The sequence below is a fragment of the Phyllostomus discolor genome, chromosome 11 (genome assembly GCF_004126475.2).
Source record: "Phyllostomus discolor isolate MPI-MPIP mPhyDis1 chromosome 11, mPhyDis1.pri.v3, whole genome shotgun sequence".
NCBI lineage: Eukaryota > Metazoa > Chordata > Mammalia > Chiroptera > Phyllostomidae > Phyllostomus > Phyllostomus discolor.
In genome coordinates, this window is record NC_040913.2 from 8,442,884 (window position 1) to 8,464,017 (window position 21,134).

General features: G+C 47.9%; 1 protein-coding gene across 2 annotated transcripts in view; it reads left to right on the forward strand.

Annotated features, from left to right (window-relative positions):
- Positions 1-1,681: 1,681 nt before the first annotated feature.
- DCT (dopachrome tautomerase) overlaps positions 1,682-21,134 on the forward strand; it is a 32,300-nt gene continuing 12,847 nt past the window's right edge. The window contains exons 1-6 of one of the 2 annotated variants that reach the window (XM_036011233.1): positions 1,682-2,459; positions 10,835-11,134; positions 13,467-13,567; positions 13,706-13,872; positions 15,871-16,050; positions 17,643-17,778. In XM_036011233.1, coding sequence (XP_035867126.1) covers positions 2,165-2,459; positions 10,835-11,134; positions 13,467-13,567; positions 13,706-13,872; positions 15,871-16,050; positions 17,643-17,778 — 1,179 coding nt within the window. In that variant the 5' untranslated portion in view covers positions 1,682-2,164. The remainder of the gene's footprint in view (positions 2,460-10,834; positions 11,135-13,466; positions 13,568-13,705; positions 13,873-15,870; positions 16,051-17,642; positions 17,779-21,134) is intronic. The other variant, XM_028526938.2, reaches the window with a different exon arrangement.

Here is a 21,134-nt window from a genome sequence, read left to right on the forward strand (position 1 = left end):
CAACACGTAGACTTAGATCCCAAAGGGGCACAAGGTTGGCACAAGGGGGTCGATAAATACACGTGGAATGAGTGAATGAGCTCCACAATACTCTTCCGATTCTGAGATATTGAAACTCGAGTGTTATTCAAGTTTCACATCCATGACATAGTGGGTTGAATAGAGGCCTCCGAGAGGCCGTTCCATGCCTCAGAAACTGTGGACGAGACCTTGTTTGATAAAAGTGTCTTTGCAAATGTCAGATCTGAAGATGAGACCGTCCTGGATTACCCAGCTGGGCCCTAAATCCAATGGCAAGTATCTTCATAAAGGACACACCGAGGAGCGACACAGAGGGGAATGAGGCCGGGAGGCTATGGCAGAGACTGGAGGGCTGCTGCCTCCAGCCAAGGACGCCCAGGAATGGCAGCAGCCCCTGGAAGCTGGAAGAGGCAAGAAGAAGGCTCCTCCGGGGCCTTTGGAGACAGCGCAGCCCCCCAGACACCATGAGTTTGGACTCCTGGCCTCCAGAACTGTTATCTTAGGCCACCCTGTACGAGGCAGTTCGTTAGGACAGACTGGGGACGCTAACACCCGTGGAATCTTGAAGCTGGCTCTATTCTAACATTTCCTCTGGAGCTGTGTTTTCTTCTGACCTGTTGACAGTCACCTGTGCACAGTAGAGGGGCCCAGAGAACCTATGAAACAGGCTGAAGGCTGGCTCCCACGCTCAGAGATTCTGCTTGCCTGGGCCTGGGGTACAGGCTGGCTCTGGAGTGCAGTGGGAGAGGACAACTATCATTTAATTCGTCACAACGACTTCATGCCATGGGGTGGCACAGAACTACGTGGGATGGCCACAGCTATCCCAGCATGGCTGAACCTTGGGGAACCACTTTGGAAATAACGTCCCGTATCTTTAGGCCCTGGTGTTAAGTGTGCTGGGGAACTGTTTGGGCCGGTCTCATGCCAGCAGTGCGTGCTCAGGCGCAGCTGGGGCTCAGGCCGTCCTGCTTCCATCTGGAGGGGTGGACGGGTCCCCTCACTGGCCCCGAGGCACTAGGGGAGGCATTGCTTTCCAGGTCGGTGACGCTTAGCTTGACTATAAATCAAAAGACTTCACTCGAGAGCCCTTGCTCCAAATTGTTTCACTGCCTTCCTTACAGTCAGATAACGACGACTTTGAACTTCTGGTGGCGTGGTGCCTCACGTAATTAACAAGAATCTGCAGGCTGGATGTGCTGAATGGGAGAAGAGTATGTGATTATTTGGGGGGAAGAGGCTCCCTAATGGCCAAACAAAGCTGTCCCTTGTATGTCAGCCCTAAATAAATGTTTCTTTATTTCCACAGTCGGGCGGCCTGAGGTAGTGGCCTTTCCAGCGCATCAGGGCGCAGTCAGGAGTGGTTTGTCGTTAGCAATGCGTGCTTGCCTGTGAGGGGCCTTTGACCAGGAGCTCACTGCCGCTGTTGACTCCCTGGGAAGTCTGCGGTCACGGGCTAGGCTGGAGCACATGATCCCAGATGATGAAGATGGCTTTACCCTCTTGAAGCAAAGCCAGAAACTCCATCTACCTCATTGTGCACTGTGGGTCATGTGCTGACCATGAGGATTTCTCCAACACTAATCCCCCTAATGACGGCTTCTCCCAGCCCTTGCACAAACCCCACGAGGCCCTGTGGTTGGCCCTCCAGGCAGAATAAAGGCAGCCCCGTGTTTGGCTTTTGAACTGAGTTCAAGGCGATTAAAGTCATGGGCTCAGGAGGAAAGGGAGGGGGGGCAGTTTAGAAATACCAGCATAGTACGTGGCGTGGCTGGAGCGCTCTGCAAATTAACTCCATTAGACAAAGCCTGATTTAATGGGGGGAAGAGGGTGAGAAGCGCTACCCTCATTAAGCCTGGCTGTTAGAGGCGCTTCTAATACAATTAAATTTGTTTCAGTTTGGATCACATAAAATAGCCACTGTGTGTGCATGTACACACGTGCACAGGCGTGGGTTCTGGGATTTTTATGGGCGTTTTTTAAAGAGGAGAGGAACGGACCACAAGACAAAAATATACAAGAAAAAAAATAAAAAACCGAAAATCGAAAACTGAGTGAATGCTCAAGCACTCTAGTGGAAGACAAGAAGAAGGCGGTTTGGAAGGAGTGGAAAGCGAGAGAAAGTCCTCCTGATTATAAAGCCATGAGCTCCCTTCGCTGGGGGCTTCTGCTCAGCTGCCTGGGCTGTGCCGTCCTGCCCGGAGCCCGGGCACAGTTCCCCCGGGTCTGCACCACAGTGCACAACCTGGTGACCAAGGAGTGCTGTCCACTGCTGGGTGTGGACCCGGCCAATGTCTGTGGCTCTCGGGAGGGCCGTGGGCAGTGCAAGGAGGCGCAAGCCGACACCAGGCGCTGGAGCGGCCCTTACACCCTGCGAAACCGGGATGACCGAGAACGGTGGCCACGGAAGTTCTTCAACCGCACCTGCACGTGCACAGGTGAGGAAGGCACTTGGGGAGACCTGGCCTGCTGCAAACTTAATGGGGAGGACCCCGCTGGGGAAGGGGCCCCTTCTAAGGAGGAGGCGAGGCCACTGCGAGTGTTAGAGCAGTCTTTGAAAGGCAAACCGAGTTTGTTCCCCGTAGGCGGCAAATTAACTCAGGCTGATGTCTTGGTTACATTCTTCATTACCCTCCAGTACGTGTATTATGGCATCTAAAGAAACAGTCCTCGGGCCAAGCCTGGCTGTGTGGACGCATGCCAGCATACCGCGGGCTTGTTTGTTGGAAGCTAAAGCGCTCGAGAGTCAGCTCTGGAAGCCAGAGCAAGCCCGCTCACGACGGATTCCATGCCCGTCCCTGAAATGGGTCTGCGCTTGTTGAAGAGGGGGTGGGCGAGGCTGGCATCTGGGAGACAGGCGTCGCAGGCAGGGTTTGGTGGTCCTCGCCACAGCGTTTCTAGGGAGTTGAACAGGCCTCCAGCAGGCTAAAGGTTATTATGTCTGGGTTGTCCCTTGGCCCAGGTTGGAGAGACGTGGCAGGACGGAGCTTTTCCAGCGACCCGGGGAGGGGGGACTGTTACCAGGCAACAGTGGCTTCCTTTGCTCTTACCCGGGTCTGAGGTGGGCATTTCAGGTTGGCTTGCTGTGCCTCCTTTCGGCCTCGGTCTCTCTCGTTACCTGTCTCTTTGAAATCTGTGTGTAGTTCTCAGTCCTCTGGCTCTCCTGAGCCTGCTCCCATCCTCTTCGGCAGAGCCCCCCCTGCTATGTTCAGCGGCCACGCTCAGCAGTGACAAATCTCAAAGACCGGCAGGGCATCCGGAGCGCAAACACCACAAGTGACCACTTCGGCAAAGCCCTTGGACACTGTTCTGCACCGTCCAGCTGCCTGAGAGCTTTCCCGTTTTAAATGATGCTTTCCTTAATGTTCTTATATGATACAGGAAGCTAGGAAAATACAGATAATTGAGCTGTGTTACGGGTATGAAAGTAAACTAAGGAAACGTCCAAAGGATTGTGAAGTTAATGGAGGAATGGTGTTAGTTTTTCTAAACATTAACAATAATGCTGGCTTTGTAATCATTTTGTAGTCATATTGTTAATTCCATGACTCAAAGAAACTGCTAGTTTTGCAATAAGTATTGATTGTGACAAGTTTTTAATAGCATATTGAATTTCATAGTATTTATTTTTCTCTGCACTCATTGAGCATTAGCTTCTAGAGACATTATCTCATAGATTTTCATGGCTTTTCTGTCTAATGAAAAGCAGCAGGTTTCATATTACTTTTGGGACTGGAAACTGCACAACATAGTACTTCTTTGTCTGTGACTCAAAAAATCCTTCCAGAACACTGGTTTCCGGGTCCGTCAGTGTTAGAGTATCACCAAATACAAAGGTTGGAAATCTCCCTGTTATGGAATCTTGAGACGGAAGGTATTAGGGAATCAGATATAACTGTTCACCCTCCTTATCACCCTTCTTATCTACTTTATCTTTTTGACTTGGGTCACAAGCTTTTGTTTTTTTTTTTTAAATGTGGGGATGGAAAGAAGAGAGAACGGCAGAAGAGGGGACAGTTGTAATCTCTCTTTCCTGAGGGAACACTTACAAGTATTTCTCTAGAAGTGACAGTAACGTAGGGTCACAGTGACCTGTACTCAAGACATGAAAAGGACCCCCTGCTCTGAGGAGGATAAACATGCCCAGGAGGCAGAGGACCAGATATAGGTAGGGCCCGTCCTGTAAGTCCAGGCTGTAAGGACCTCTTGTGTCCATACACGTCCATAAGCCAGTCAAAGGAAGCGGGGCTTCCTCAGGGTGCATGGTCTCCAACTCCAGCCATTGCCAAGGCCATGGCTGCTTCTGAGACCCCCTACCAGGTTATGGCTCACCCCCGTCCTCCATTCGTGACCATAGTTGTTTCCACCCCAACTTTGTGTGGCTCCACAGATGTCGGGCTGATGGTCTTTTTCTTTGGGTGTCAGGGTATCAGGTTAAATCCTTAGTGGCCGAGCTGGAAAGTTATTTAGTATACACAGTCATCACTGTGATGTGTCTGTCCTTGTCCCAAAGCGAGACACGTGTCTTTCAGTGTACTCCCCTTAAACAGCGAGTTGCTTGCCTTCCTACGGTAGATCAGAATTTAAACCTGATCTTGAGTGTTCCAAAGCCGTCTTCTCTGGTGGCCTCATAATTACTTTGCCAATAGGACCTCTGGGATTCTTCTGGGGTCACCCCGAATTTATGGATTTATGGTGGAGCTGTAGATTAGCTTTTGGCAAACAGAGTATTGATAGCCTTGAACTTGGTTAAGTCAATGGGCACACTGACTTAAAAATAAACACATCATTCACCTGTTGCTGGACACTTAGGTTGCTTCCACATGTTGGCTATGGGGAACAGTGTTGCAATGAACATGAGGCACTGATATCTCTCTGAGAGTCTAATTTCAGTTCCTTTGGATACATATCCATAAGTGGGAACTCCAGATCATATGACAGTTCTGTTTTTAAGTTTTTGAGACACCCTCATACTCTTTTCTATAGCAGTTGCACCATTTTGCATTCCCTTCAATAGTGGGCAGGGTTTCCAATTGTTCTACATCCCTGACAAGTGGTGTATATGTGCAACAGAATACTATTTAGCCTGAAGAACAGAAGGCAACTCTGCAACATGTCACAACATGGCTGAACCTGGAGGACATCAGGCTAAGGAAATCAGTCATTCGCAGAAAGACAAATGCTGCACGGTTCCACTTACATGAAGTATCAAAATCAATCAGATCGAGCAAGATAAGTTCGAGAGCTCTCTATAGCTTTGTACCTACAATAGGGTATTGTAGTCCCAGAAATGTGTTCAGAGAGTAGATCTCATATTAAGTGTTCTTACCCCCCAAATACTTAAAAATAAAAAATTAACACACCACAGTTTCTGTGATCTTGAAGTTGGTAAAAGATTTTAGCTTGTTTAATTAAAATAAATGCAGACTCTGAAAGGGGAAATTATGTGCTCAGATTCTCTACAGAGGATGTCCCTGTTCTCTGTGGGTTTAAATTAGACCTGAATATTATTGAATTTAATTGTCAAGAAGAGTTGAGTTTCAGGAGACATTAGCCATTCACTTTACGAGTCATACCTGCCAGTTGGCATTTCTGAGACTAACCAGTTGCATGCAGCTGTGTCTTGCGACTTTTGAAAAACATGCACACCAAATAGGTTTTGAACAATTGTCTGAGAACTTCTTGTTTGTACAAGTGACTAAGTACCCTTCATTTTCCAATCTCTGAAATGGGGATAATGATGAAACCACACTTGTGAAATCCTTTTGAGCTCCGTAGATGAAAGGCCCTAGGTGAGTATAAAGTATTGTTATTAAAATAATAGAATCGCTAATTAAAAGGGATAGGCTGTCTGGAGCTCCCTATAAATTCACTAATCGGTGGTCTTTAAGCTTATTTAGTCTAATAGCCTTCGGAGGTTGAGCTGATGTAGTTCGTGCAGGAATGTGCATTGCTTGGTCACTCTCGGCCTCCTTCCATTTTTATCCCAGTCCTTAGTAGGTCCTGGACATTGTCCTTTTAAAGTTAATTTTTGCTCAGGGACACCCTCAGTGGTAGAGAGATCGGTATTTCGGCATCCTTTACTTTTTTCTCTTTCTCCATTTCTAAAATAACCCTCATTTTTTTTTTTTCTTGTGGCTATCGGTAGATTAAGGGAAGCAATGAACTCATGTTAAATTGATGTAAGGAACTAGTAGGAAATCTAAGTTAAAGAAATAAACATTTTGCGTGCTAGGGTTTGACACTGCTACACCTTTCCATTGTCTTCAGCTCTTTAACACATTTTTTTAGACCAGGTTGAGAAGCCAAAACATCAAAACGATCTGCAGAGTTTCAGAGTATTTTCTCTGAGACATGGTGAAAAATGAATTTTTTAATTGAACACATCTGGGTCATAGGTGTGTTCAAATCCAGACAAATGCTTTCTTATTACCTTGCTTCCACATTGCTTTGCAGGGGCAACTCTGGCTTTGTGCAAAGAGACGTCTCGGTTCACCATAATTGGGAAGCATCCCTGGTGTTCTGAGTCAGAATTAATTGTCTTGCCTTTTGTCGTCCGTGGTGCGTGGCTGACTCCTCCATTTTCAGTTTCCCGCTGTCAGACGTGCGTTGATGTTTCGTCACGCACACGCCTTTCGGTTAGCCACCTGCCCCAGGCGAAGGCCCGGTGCCTCCTTTATGTCTGTGTCCCCTAGTGCCCAACGCCTCTTATCCAATTATTCGTGGGTTTCTGCATCATGAACCCAGCCGATGTTCATTTAGGCCCGATTACATCTGGCCTTCAACCTACATGGAGGGAAAAAACCTTACACCATTCTTAGTTGACAGTGTAGTGGGTGAGTAAGAAGGGTATCACACAAATACTCATGTGATACTACTTGATAAGCGGTAGCGAGTAATACTGGTAGTAACGACAATACGGAGCTTCCTCTTTACCGCTGTTCTAAGGGCTCTAATATATTAACATGCCTGTGCTCCACAAGAAGTTTATGAAGTCGAACTCCAATCCCAACAAGACAGTTTCGGAGAGCTGAAGTCCAGAGTTACGAAGTGTGGCACTTCGTGAGTGGGCAGAAAGTCGTGGGGGCACAGGGGGAGGCATGCTTGATTCCGACTGCACTTTGGGTAGTGGGTCTTAATAAACTACTTGTTGAATGAATGGTTGAGGGAGATACTCATCTATTGGCAATGTTGTTTCAAGCAACCAAAAACAACTGTGTGGGGGGAAGTGCAGGAACCCAAACACTCATGAGGAATTGCTCAGTTTCCACCGTGAGACCCCAAAATTCAAAGACAAGTTTTATGTCATTACGTGTAGAAGTGTATTGAACTTTATTATTATAAAATTTAGGTGTGCTGTTCCTTATCATTTGGGAGGACAGAATTACTTTCTTACTGCAGAGCGGTGAATATACGTTCACTCCCAGTCATCTGGCTGTAAGTAAACAGCTGGGAGTTTGAGTGTTTAGTATTCTGCAGATGCATTTTATTCAATCAGTCCTCAAAAAAATGCTTTATTCCTATAAGAGCTGCCAGAATAAGTGATAGATTTTAATCAAAGATGTTTGAAAAGTAGTTATTACATAGGTTCTGGTAAGGACGGTGGTGTAGCTGCCTGTGTTACTCCAATCCTCCCACAGCCACATCAAAATTACTTATAATGAAACGACAGAACAGCCATCGTTCAGAATTTTTGGAAATCTAGCTGGACAGAGGAGCTACACCCCAGGATATAGGGGAGAAGCCACACCGAGACTTCCCCACATCTGCGAAGATGCAGCGTGGGCTGGTCCCACATCTGCGTGCGATGGAGTATTAGCTTAGCTGTGAAGGTCCTTCTGAGGAGCAAGAAGGTCTCGGCCCCACACCGGGCCTCCCAGCCCAGCGCCCCAGTGCGAGAAGAGAGATCCCCATAACTTCTGTCTGTAAAAGAAACCATGGTGATGGTGGCGAAGTGTGGCAGAAGCTCTGGAATCCCAGGCATTCTTTTCAAGAGGCCCGCATGGGACTTACTGGGACTCACTTGCCCTGAGTTCCGGCACTTGGGCAGCAGCTCCAAGGGTGCCAGGAACATCTCGGGAAGAACTGGATGAGCTGGCCTTAGGGCACGAACTGCAAGGGCGGCTTCCTCCCAGACAGAAGTGCTGGTGGAGGCCATTGTTCCTCTGCCGAGCCCTCCCCAACAGAGCGGGCAGGCGGGTGCCACGTCCGAGTCTCCATCAGTCTGGTTTCCATTGCTTGCCCTGCCCTGGGGATCTCCTGAGGCCTCACCCCATCCAACTAGCATCCCCTTCTCCCCCTGAAGCTGTTTCTGGTGGCTTTTCCTTAGGAACGGCCTGTGCTGTTTCAGACTGTCCTAAAGTCTCTCAAACAAGCAGCATGTGGCCCATGCGTTGCTCTTACCATCGTAAGGACACAAAACACAGGGTTTGTTCTTGTATTCGTTATTGTACCATTTCTCGTGCGAGCAGCTGTAAACCTCCTTCTGCCCCGCCCTGAACTGAAATGTGACAAAGAGCATACAACACAAATAACCAGTGACTCCAGGAAAAATTCTTCCTACTGATGACATTTTTAAGGACGTTTTCTTTACCTATCAAAAAAAATCCTTTGGACCAATAGAAGAGAAGGGCTGGCATTTTCTTTACAAGGTACAAAAGCTAATTGTTTTGTTTTTATGCTCGTGGAAAGTTTTCTTTTTCTTTAGAGATCCAAATAGCCCCCTCTCTACTGCGGCCACAGCATTTTTTGCTTACCTCTCTTTTGGCACTTACTGTTTATCCAATCCGTTTGCAAAGCCAGCTTTTCCTTCTAACCCACAAGGACAGGGAGGGAAAAAAAACAAGAAGAAAATGTATGTTTCTTGAATTGTCTGCTACATGCTTTATAGTCCTTTCCTTAAAAATTAAAAAAAAAATAAATATGGTTGACATAGCTCTTACTTTTTAAATTTTTACAAAATTCCAGCTCAATCGAGGTATAATTGACAAGTAAAACTATGAAGTATTTAAAGTGTACATTGTGGTGATTTGGCTTTACATCTCTTTCATTCATTCAACACATTCAGTTTGTACAAGGTCAAGCACAAGCCTCGGCGGTGGGATGACTGCCTTGCCGTCGCCTGTAGCTGAGACACATAGAACTTTCCTGTCGCTGTGATAAATGCAACGGAAGGGGGATGGGAGGGACTCTAGGGACACCGGAGCATCTGCCCCCAATAATGCAGAATCAAGGATGGCCCTGTGGAGGACCCGTCCTGTAGCTTAAAGGAGTAGGTAACCTAGGCAACCACAGAAGGGACAGCCAGTAAAAAGGTCTGGGAGCGTGAGATGGAGGAGGAGGAGAAAGGTGAGCCCGGACACTGGTCACCCAGGGAAATGCTTCACATCACCCCTCCCTTCCATCCCCTGGGAGATAAGTATTACTATCCCTTTTTGTTTCCACATTTTGCTCCAGTAATATTTAAATGTTTACTGTCTGACTTATTATCACCATCTGAAGAATGAGGTGGTGGCCATAGCGAAAGCAACACTTAGGACAAAGAAGGGAAAGTCCAGAGCAAGATAAAGTAATTCAAGCTTCGGCATGAATCAGAGAGGTGCTCGGTGCTTGAGAGGACCAGTCCCCACTGCTCCCTGGGCTGACAGAGGGGAGGCGTCTGTGTGTCCACAGGGAACCTGCTGTGATTTGCACCTCCTGACACCGTGGCAGCTCACTCACCTTGACGACCTGCCAGCCTCCATTGATTTCGCCTTAACTCCGTCTCCTTGGAGAAACAAACCAGCTATCTTTGCGTTAGGTTTCACCTAAATTCTTGGAAATCAGTTTATTTATTTTGGTTTCACCTTTAGCTTGGCGTATATTCTCTCCGTCTCTGCATCAGCGAACTGGTCTGGGTCAGCATTTTGGTGTACACCACAGGACCGAGGGGCCCTGTGGCAAATGTCAAAGCTGCCGCTGGGTCCCAGGAAGGGGTGTGGAGGGGACGCAGGAAGGGACGCCCTACATGACCCGTGGAAAGAAGGAGCGTATAGAAGACGACATGGGATGTGTTTGCCAGGGCTGCCTGAACAAAGGGCCACAGACTGAGCGACACACTGAAATCCGTTTTCTCACTGTTCTGGAGGCCTCAAGTCCAAGATCAAGGTGTCTGCAGCTTTGGCTGCCTTCTTCCTGTGTCTTCACTATCTGTGTCACTGCCTGTGCCCTACTTTCCTCTTCTTATAAGGACGCCAGTCGTACTAGAGTGGGGGCCACCCCCATGACCTCCGTTAACTACCTCTTTAAGGTCCCTGCCTCCTAACACAGTCGCATCCTGAGGTCCTGGGGGCTGGGGCTTCACCGTATCAATTTCAACAAGATGCACTTCACATCCTGTTTGCTTTGCTGGAAAAATTTCTAGGGAACTCTCTAGTGTTCATTTTCACTTTGAGATACAAACGTTTCGAGAGAGAAAGGAAAGGGAATTGGCTTTTTTTTAAAAAAAAGATTTTATTTGTTTTCAGAGAGAAGGGAAGAGAGGGAGAGAAACATCACTGTGGGTGCCCCTAGCACACCCCCCACCAGTGACCTGGCCAGCAGCCGAGGCATGTGCCCTGACTGGGAATCAAACCCGTGGCCTTTCGGTTTGGTTCACAGGCCAGTGCTCAGTCGGCTGAACCACACCAGCCAGGGCAGAAATGGGCTTTCTTTTCCCTCTTGTAAGCACCTTCATCTTTCTCTTCTGTTCTGCCCCAAAGTTCAAATTCAGAAATTTCTTTCAAACAACATCAACTTACTTCTTCCATCTCCCCCCCTCCCCTCAATACTTTAGGAAACTTTGCTGGCTATAACTGTGGAGACTGCAAGTTTGGCTGGACCGGCCCCAACTGTGACCAGAAGAAACCGCTGGTCGTGCGACGCAACATTCACTCTTTAACGCCTCAGGAGAGGGAGCAGTTCTTGGGTGCCCTGGACCTCGCAAAGAACACCACCCACCCCGACTACGTGATCACCACGCAACACTGGCTGGGCCTGCTCGGGCCCAACGGGACGCAGCCACAGGTCGCCAACTGCAGCATTTACGACTTCTTTGTATGGCTCCATTACTATTCTGTTAGAGCTACATTATTAGGTGGGTTGCCCCCCTCAGATGAACATATATTCTTATAGGTCTGGGTTTGGGGTGGGTGGGTAAGGCAACTTCAGGCAAGGTAATTAACAAGAGCACAACCGGAAGGAAGGGTTAGGTTTGCGAAAGTTGGAAAATTGTCCCAGGCTGCCTGAGGACGGGCTGGAGCAACCCCTTCCTGCACCTGGGCTGCAGACGCTTGAAAATGCGCTCCAAGCCCTGGCTGGCGTAGCTCAGTGGATTGAGCACGGGCTGTGAACCAAAGTGTCGCAGGTTCGATTCCCAGCCAGGGTACATGCCTGGGTTGCAGGCCATAACCCCCAGCAACCGCACACTGATGTCTCTCTCTCTCTCTATCTCCCTCCCTTCCCTCTCTAAAAATAAATAAATAAATAAATAAATAAATAAAAATCTTTAAAAAAAAAAAAGGAAAATGCGCTCCAGTTCCAAGTCTAACTCTTCTCCACAAAGCTGTTAATTCTCCACGGCAAGAGTTGGTGAGGTGGAAGCAAATTCTTTGTGATTCCAGAAGGACACATTTCTAAATGTGGCCATGGGAGCCCTTGCTGACCTTACTTCAAATCAGAGGAATTAGCTAATCAGAGGAATTAGCCAAGCATGTGCTGGAGCACAGGAGCTTTTCTCTGGGCAGGACTGGAGTGCGTTGGAAGTATCTCGGTAAACGCACAAGTGTTAGTCTTTGGATGTTCGGGGTGTCATTGATGATGCCCCGGCACCCCTGGGCTCCCTAGGGGTTTCCTGGAGTTGCCTTGTCAAGAAAAAGCATGAGCCGAGCTCAGCAACCCAGTGACCCTTCTGGCTTAGTGCTCTGACCACGTGACGCTGGATGCTTGAGAAACTGGTGTCTCACCCTCCTGGATCCTAAAATTGGATTGGACGGCGGGGGAGGGGGGCGGGGTTATCCATTAGGAACTTCATTCCTCCAGGAGGTTCAGCTTCATCCTCCGTCCTTTTTCGGTCGTGCAAAAGCCATAAACACTAGGTTCCAGCATCTGCTCAGTGCAGTTCGGAACCCTTGGCTGCACCTGCAAGGACCCCCACTTTGCGGGCCCCTTGCTGGGGGCAGGGTGGATGAGGACCTCAAGCTCACTTTGCATAGTGCCCTCCTCACTTGGAACTGTCTGCCTCTGTGGTGTTTGTCACTGGTTCTTCGCCACTTGATTCTCCCTCATTATTATTATTTTTTTCATTTGACTTTGAATGTATGTTTTTGAATTTAAAGAAATTTGTAATTAAGTGGACATACAGTATCCTTGTCCCTCATCATTTTGTTTGCAAACCTTCAACTTTGTTCTGGATTAGAACATTTTAAAGGACGAGGTAGCCGACAGCAGCAATGGCAGCCCTGCCTTGGTGTCTTGTAAACACTGGCCTCTCAGGCCAGTGTCTGTCTTTCTTCATCAACAGATAACGGAGGCTCTTCTGCCCGTCAAACCTTTATAGCTTTCCCGTCGTGACTCTGAGGAATTTTTGTTTTATGAGAGGCTAGTGTCTCAAGAGGAAAAGAAAACCGTAGTTTCTGGCCGTACCGAGAAATTAAATTTATACTCGTGTCTGTTCGGCTCTCAGAAGTTATTATAGGTACTTTGAAAAAGAGCTAAAGTTAGCTGAAGTTTCTACATAACCATCAAAGGCAGTTGTGAAGGGAGGAAGAAGGATGGAACGGGCAGCAGCGAGGTCACGAAATGGCCCACAGCTTTTCAGAAAAATTAGCAGTTCCAGTGGCCAGCCAAATTGGTTGGAAGGTATTTTTCTCTCTTCCCGACTTGGCGACCGTGCTTGTCAGCTGGTGGTTGTAACTGATGGATGGGCTGAGGCAAAATCCGTGGGAGTTCTTTCTGGCTTCATAAGGGCTGAATTAGACAAAGTACAGTAGAGGTTGCTTTATTTTAACTAATCCCTCTTTTATAACTACATGCATTTGTAAGAAACCTGTTAGAAAATGCCTTTTAAAACCATATTTCACTGAGGTCTAAATGATCTATCCCTTTGGGTACTCTGATTTCATCGTAATGACATATCACTTAAAGTTAAGTCCATAACATGGGCTCTTAGAGCTGAGAGTGATCTGAATTTCTCCGGATCTCTGTTGTCAGCCAGACTTTGACAAGAAATGAACAGAATTTATCCCAAAAGTGCTAGTGGCCTCCAAAAATTGTTTTGCTGTTGATGTTGTTGCTTTCAGAAAGATAGATGACAAAAACAATTTTTTTGGACCAAAACACTGTGGATTTATAGGCTTTGCAGACACATCCTAGTTTTTTTTTTTTTAAATTCTATTCTGTAATTTCTAACTAGTTTTCCAATATTTCAGGACCAGGGCATCCCTACAAGGCCGCTGACTTCTCGCACCAAGGACCTGCCTTTGTCACCTGGCACCGGTACCATTTGTTGTGGTTGGAAAGAGACCTCCAGGTTGGTGAATACCACACCTTTGGTTCTTTAAATTTTGCTGTGCATTTGGTGAAGACCCTTATTTGTCTTTGCATTACATGCTTTCTTGTGGCGCCTGACGACATGAATTAAATGACGAGACATGCCCTTTGCTTTTAGCGCCTCATTGGCAACGAGTCCTTTGCTTTGCCCTACTGGAACTTTGCCACTGGGAGGAACGAGTGTGACGTGTGCACAGACCAGCTGCTCGGGGCAGCGAGACAGGACGACCCGACTCTGATCAGCCAGAACTCGAGATTCTCCAGCTGGGAAATTGTCTGCGATAGGTAATCACATCTGATCCGGGATGGAAATCCAGAGGCTGCATTTTCTTATGGCTGAAAGAAGGAGGCTCGCTTTATATTTCCACTCCTAATGCATGTTCAGTTCTGTTTACATGTTTCTGGACATGGCTTTCCTGAGGGAGGGAGGATTGTTTAAAATTCTAAGCACTGTCATAAAAGACAGAGGTAGGAAGATCACATTCGCGAATGGAACATGCCTGGCCATCATTTTGAGATCAACCATTTTAGCACCAGTCATATTCCAAACATTGTAATAGTGCTGAGAATGTACGGAGGAATAAAATATAGCTTCCCTTTTGAATATCGTTTTATATTTACAAAGGTGGATTGCTTGTAAACAAATGATCATACAATGTGGGGAGTATCATAAGAGATGTGTGCACAAAGCCAAGGAGAGAGGCAGGGAAAGGCTCTAAGGAGCAGAGATGACTATTCTGAGACTTTAGGGAGACGCAGCCCTCAGCCAGGTCGGGTAGGGTGGTGAGCGTGTCCGAGGCAGAGAGGCGATCGTGTACGGAGCTAGAAGAGTGTCCGCAAGCAGTCTGGTAGTGCTGGACCGCAGGGTGCTGGGAGTCTGAGGGACAGGTGGAGCATGAGCCCTGGTACTGACTCACACAGACGGTGAGCAGCCCGCAGCCCCTGAAGATGCTGTCCTCAGCGAGTCCTTCAACTCGTTTCTCTTTCCTGCCACACATCTCAGAAAAAGATTCCCCAGGAGGACTTCCTTTATTTGTTTTTTTTTTCCAAAATCCCATTTTTAACCCAGCTGATCTAGCTCCCCTGGCCAGGGTCTTTAGACTGTTCCGGGGCACAGAGCTTCACCGCCCACACCCCCGCGGCTGGGCATGCGCGTGTTTCCAGGGGTCTAAGCCTGGCAAGCCGGGGCCCCATCGTCTACACCCTCGGCTTTCCCTGCAGCCCTCGGGACAGTGCTCCACGCCACAGAGCGGGGTAACAAATGCTTTTTACGTGACTTAGCATCATTTCATAAAGCACCATTTCTCCTAGCGCCTGGAGGTACCAATAGGTGGTATGTGGAAAGAGATTTTTACAAATTCAGGCAATGCTGCATGAAAGACTTTTAAAAAGATTTCAGAATGACTCAGAGCATTTCTTACGTTAAGTGTGTTATTATTATTCTTCAGGAGGGGCCTAAACTCACCTGACCCTGGCACCCTCATTGCCTGGGTCATCTCCCGGGGACACACTGGGGAAATGCTGTCTTGGAGGGTTGGTTTTGTGTGTTTGTTTGTTTGCCTAGTTTTAGGTACTGGCCTCTTCTCATCCTTGCGTGCATTGATTCTATTCTCACCTCCCTGGTACTATCCCCTCACCCATTAAAACCCACCTGGAAACAGCTTTACCACTTTCTCTCTGTCAATGAAACCCCATTTTGAGGGTGGGATTTCAGACCACGACGGGCACGTAGAAGAGAATCTCTGGGGGCATGGGACTCTCTCAGCCACCGTGTTTATGACATAACCGGCCCCACTGGCGCAGGACATTTCCTATCAGAGCGTTTGTGCTAAGAGCTCCCCTCCATCCTGCTTCGCCCGTTTTCACTCCGACCACCCCCATTTGCCTTTGGTTCGCCTAAAACTGTCTCCTAACGTTACAGGGGCCCTTCTGCCCCAGATGGCTTAGCTCAGTACAGTACTGGTCACCCCCTCTCTCTTCAGTTGCTCAAGATTCGGTGCACATAGTAGGGATCACCATGCTGTCTGTAAACTCTCTTCCTGTCTTTCCAGGGGAATGGTAATTATTATGCATATGTATTCATGTATTACTTCTTGCGTCTATGCTTTTGAAACTAATCCCAAATTACTTGTGGAGGTAGTATGTTCACCACATAGTTTTGACCCTCGTTAAGGTGACTATAATACATTTCGATGTACGACTCTGGGTGGTTTGCTTGGCCCGAGGTTATGATGCTGTCCACACACTAAGACCTCTCCTTCTTCACCCGCCGGTGAATCCTAGCTTGGATGACTACAACCAGCAGGTCACTCTGTGTAATGGAAGCCACGAAGGGCTGTTGAGAAGAAACCAAGGGGGAAGAAACGGAGAGAAATTGCCGTCCTTCAAAGACATACAAGATTGCCTGTCTCTCAAGGCGTTTGACAACCCTCCTTTCTTCCAGAACTCTACCTTCAGCTTCAGGTAGGCACCCTGGGCTCTGCCACACTGGTGCCCCACAGCACTGGGAGATTTTCCTGCCTGTGGTGGGGCTGAACAGAAAGGAAATCCGGGTGGTAGGAGGCAGCCAGGAAGCTAAGTGGCGGAGGGGGGCTTGATAAGAGGGCACGGCAAGAGAGCAGTCTCAGGGAAGCCACCATCCACCCACTGTCACTAATACTGCTGTTTTCATCACTTAGCTATTTAAAACCATTTTTTAAATGTCTAATTTCTGTATATAGATAGGTACAGCCTTCAGAACCAGAGTACCTCATCACATACAGTATTTTAAAAATATTTGCTCATGCTCTTTCTTTTACTTTCCTGTCTTTTAAAAATAATCCCCTTCCATAGACCCTAATATCGGGGTCTGATATCTCGGAGGAGAATCACAGACTTAACGCAACTCAAGTTACAACTCAGCAGCGGCTTTGCCATGCTTGCAATTTGAGGGCCAGCTAATAATTCTCTCTCTCTAAAACGTAAGAAATATGTATATGTCTGAACAAGATTTTAAACAAAGATGAGTGGGACTCCAGAAAGAAATGGTGGAGAGATTGATATTCTTCTCCCAGACCGGGTCTTCTCTCGGCCACCCGTGTGTAAGTTATATCACTGAGGGTTCTCTGGGGCCAGGGGCAGGGTGGGCTGCACCTACAGGCAGAGGCTGAGCTAAGCGTGGCAGGTGTCAGGGTCTGTGATGGGCTGGCGCAGTCCTCAGGGCAGCAGTGTCAAGAACAGGGTGACATTTATGATGGTCTTCAAGAGGAACAGGCCTCGGTGTTCCATTGTGATAAAAATGCTTTGGACACAGATTGCGTCCTGTGTCGATTTAAGGGAGTGGTTCTCAAAGTGTGGTGCCCAGGTGACCATAATTGCCTCCCCCACCCCCACCAGGAATTAGCTAGAAATGCAAACTGTGAGGACCCAGACTGCACCAACTGAACCAGAAACTCTGGAAGTGGGGCGTGAAATAAGTGTTTTTCTCCAGCAATAAGTGGTTTTCTGTTGTATGCTTTACTTTGAGGATCCCTGAGTTCGGGTATGGGCAATTAGAATCTCCTGAAAATGGGGAATTCAAAAAAGAAAAACAAAGATGGAGGAATTCCAGGATGTGTTTAGAACACCGAGTATATATTACAGCTACACTGCAGGTCTATTTAGTTGAGCAATGGGAATATAAGATTATACGTTAATTCAAACAACCTTTATCGATCACAGACCATGTGCTGGGCATGGCCCTGAGCCCTCTCAATAGAACTGCAGGAGAACTCTGCCTTTCGGGGTTCGTAGTCTGGCACGGAGACAGGTGTGAAAGCAGACACTTGTCATCCAGACACAGGAAAGATACAGTCCACCTGAGCAGGTCAAGAGCTAGCCCTGCATAGGGGTCCCCTCCCCTGGAGCAGGTCATCCATCATCAGAGGTTGGGGCTGTTTCAGTTAAGGAGCCACGCCAGAGCGCCCCAGTTCCCTGCCCAGTCCCCAGCCAGCAGACGCTGCAGCAGGCGGGAGCACCCAGAAACAAACGCCTTCACCGAGCTGTGACCTTGTTGCTGACCTGCCGCTTTCCCCCAGGAACGCCCTGGAGGGGTTCGACAAGGTGAACGGGACCCTGGACTCGCACGTGATGGGCCTCCATAATTTGGTCCACGCCTTCCTGAACGGGACCAGCTCTCTGCCGCACTCTGCCGCCAACGACCCCATTTTTGTGGTATGTTCAAAGCCTCGGAATAGCGAGAACGTTTTCTGGATATTATGTTGCATTTATTTGCTTTTCAATGACATTGAAATTTGGTCTGTGTTCGATTCTCGGTGTGAACCAGGGGATATATGCCTGTATAAATTAATCTGAGTCCTCACCACACGGGCACTTAGAGAGCATTTGAGGTCCCCTTATCAGAAACGTGTGCTTTGGAAACGGTTAGCTTTGGCATGATGCTAGGTAGAAGTTTCCAATCTAGAGGTGGAGCCGTAAATTCATGCAATGATATTATAAATTGTATAATAACAGTTTAGCATAATTTATGTCATACGTTAGCATGGTGATACATGATTTTTAATTGGTGAACATGGCGGTGTGGAGGATAAGGGGGGGCTAGGAGGGCGTCGCACGGCTGCTGCATGAAGCCTGGCACCTCGGTACCTTTGAAGCAGCACCCTCAGCCCAAAGCTCCGGTCGGTGTGTGGTCCCGGCCGCCTCACTTCGCAAAGGATTCCAGCTGGAAACCAGCTGCCCCTGCAGCTGTGGGAATAACACGTGTCTACTTTGTAGTGGATCTTCCATGCAGAACACCTGCCAGAGGAGCGTGTGGACTTCCCTGGGTGTGCAAGCACAGGCTCTTTCACTTCCTCTGTGTCTACTTGCTAATAGTGTCTATAGGTGTGCTAGGATTTGTCCTTGTACTTGCTTTCACTGTTACACACCCCCTAGTAGCAAATCTACTTGAAATGCGGAGGGACATATGGCCACTACACACCCCCAATCACCGGGAGCTTCTGACACATAAAACAACCTAGTAGAGCTGAGTGGGCAGACTGGGCTGGGTCAGTCTGAAGCTTGAAGGTGTATTCTTTGGTCCTGTTGTTACCCAACAAGAACCCAGCCCAGAGCAGGTCTGCCTCCAGCTGGCCCGTAGTGTGTGGGTTCTTGACTTTGTGCAGGAAAGATTTCACAACGTGAGTGCAGGTGATTTTGAGCGTACACTTATCAAAGCGAGGGCCAGCGAAAGAAGGAAGGGCGTCGACTAGAAGAAGCAACAGGGCAGCCTCGGTGGGGGGCTGCTTTGCTCACTGGGGGGTCAGAGGAGCCGGGGCCTTGGAGACGGGCTCAGGGGCTTAGCCTGGGACCAGCTGCTGCCACTGCCCACTGCTCCTCTGGTTGCAAGTCTTGTGGGAACTTTAGAGTCAAGGTGAGAAAAGTAAAGGCATGCACCTGAGAGGGAAGAAGGTCATGGGCATGCTCCTTGGAAGAAGAGCATGCATGCCCTGGGTTCTTTGTCTTGAGGGTTTTAAAGGTTAGGAGTTTAGGGGAGGTCTTAGGGCAAGATCACAAGAGAATGTTCATCAGTTTATGCTAAAGCACCGAAATGGGATTTATTCCCTTAATTTATCCGTCCTTGGGTGTGGTTGGCACCAATGGCACTAGGTGGATTTCTGCTAGCTATCTCCTGGAGTAGGGTGACTTAAGCTACTTACACTCTGGTTGGAGAGGAGAAGCATAAATCATAGACTCTTAAGCGTCCTTGACTAGGGAAGAAAGGATTTTGCGATTTACTAGACGGCTGTAAACTGCTTGGCTGTGTAACTGTCTGTCTCAGTTTTCCTATTGCACCTGTCCTGGCCGACTGGCCTGCCCTAGTATGTTTGGGATAGATGATTTCAGAGCAATTACAAGGAGAAACTTCACCAGTGGTCCTTTTTTATTTTGCCAGTATTTTCCGTTTATATTCTTATCCAGTTGAGATTGTATTAGAGCAAACACTAGATGCTTCCCGCCACCCCAAATTTTCCTCGCCTTAAGGTTACTCTCAGCAATGTGTTCTGGTCTGCTGAGACACCATAGCGGACGCAGATGGGGTGGCTGAAGCAACTGAAATTTATATCTCCCAGTTGTGGAGACCGGGGCATCCGAGGTCAAGGTGCTGGCTTACTGGCTTGCTGGTCAAAGACCTCTGCCTTCTGGCTGTGTCTTTACCTGACGCAAAGAGAGAGGGAGTGAGCTCCTAGTGTGTTCTTATAAGAACGCTACTGTGTTTTGCTGTGTATAATCCACACTCACGTTTTTGGCTCAGACTTTCAGGAAAAAATCTTTCATTTTAATTTTTTAATTCAATTATTTATTTTTTTATATTTAGGTACTTGATTGTATTATAAAGGGATTTGAGCATTTACTTTTGTACATATTATGGCACAAGAAATTTTTATACAACAAATAATTACAAAACACAAGAACAGATACAAGGTATTTCAAGTACCACTCATGTATAATGCCCATCTTTATTTTTCCCTGAAAAAATTGGGCAAAAAGTGTGCATTATACGCGGCAAAATACGGTAATCCTGTCATCTCAGGGGCTCACCTTGATGACATCATTTAACCTTAATGACCTCCTGTTGGGCTCCCTCTCCAAAAAGAGCCACCTTGGAGGTGAAGGCTTCAACACATGAATGTGAGGTGTGGGGTGGGGTCACAATCCAGCCCCTAGCACACTGCACCCTGAAACCACCAGATTATAGCCGTTTATGCTCCTGGATCAGAAATCAGATCTGCTTTATTCGGCCCTGCCTTGTGCAGTCTGGGAGCCTCGCGGACTGACCGACACGCAACCTCTCTTTGCCACCCTGCAAAGTCCCGGTCACGGGCCGCCGCCCCGCTGCTGGGGAAAACCGCGGCCTTCGGCAAAGCAACCAACGATAAATTAGGCTTCTACAAGGCTCGTCTAGAAACTGCCGAGTACACCGCAAATGTCATCGTGAAAATATCAGTGTGTTTTATCGTCGCTGGTGGGAAAGAATCAGAGAACTGCATGCTGCCCTTGAATTTCCAAACCTTAATTAAGGTTCGTCTTGTTCTCGGGAGCAGACAGGGGTGCCTTAAGGCGATTTACTGGCAAGCACAAAGTCAGAGGTATTTCAAAGATGATTATTATTCTTACTCCCTCCATCCAGGGTACAAAAAAAGGGAGATAGGAAGTGGGAAGGTAAAGGCGGAGCTGCCACGACTCTAAGCTTGCCCGGTGGTGTAAAGGCGGAGGGGCGTCCTGGACCCCCAGGTAGATGTGAGCCTAAGAAATCCTTAGGTAAGGATTACCTTACCTAAATAAGGTAAGAGTGAGCGGAAGAAATCCTGAGACAGGAGCAGTTGGCGGAACTGTTCCTTCTGCCTAAAACTCGCTGCTCCCCCACAGGCGGCAGCAATACGTGAAGGGGTTGTGACAAATGTGGACCACTGGTCCCGCCCCCCAGGGAGGGGAAAGCTGACCCCTTAGGTCTCCGCAGCCACGCGTGTCCTTCTGGAAGAAGTCCGCCTCGGTCAGAGGCTCTGCCTTGGCATCTCACGTCTTCTTTC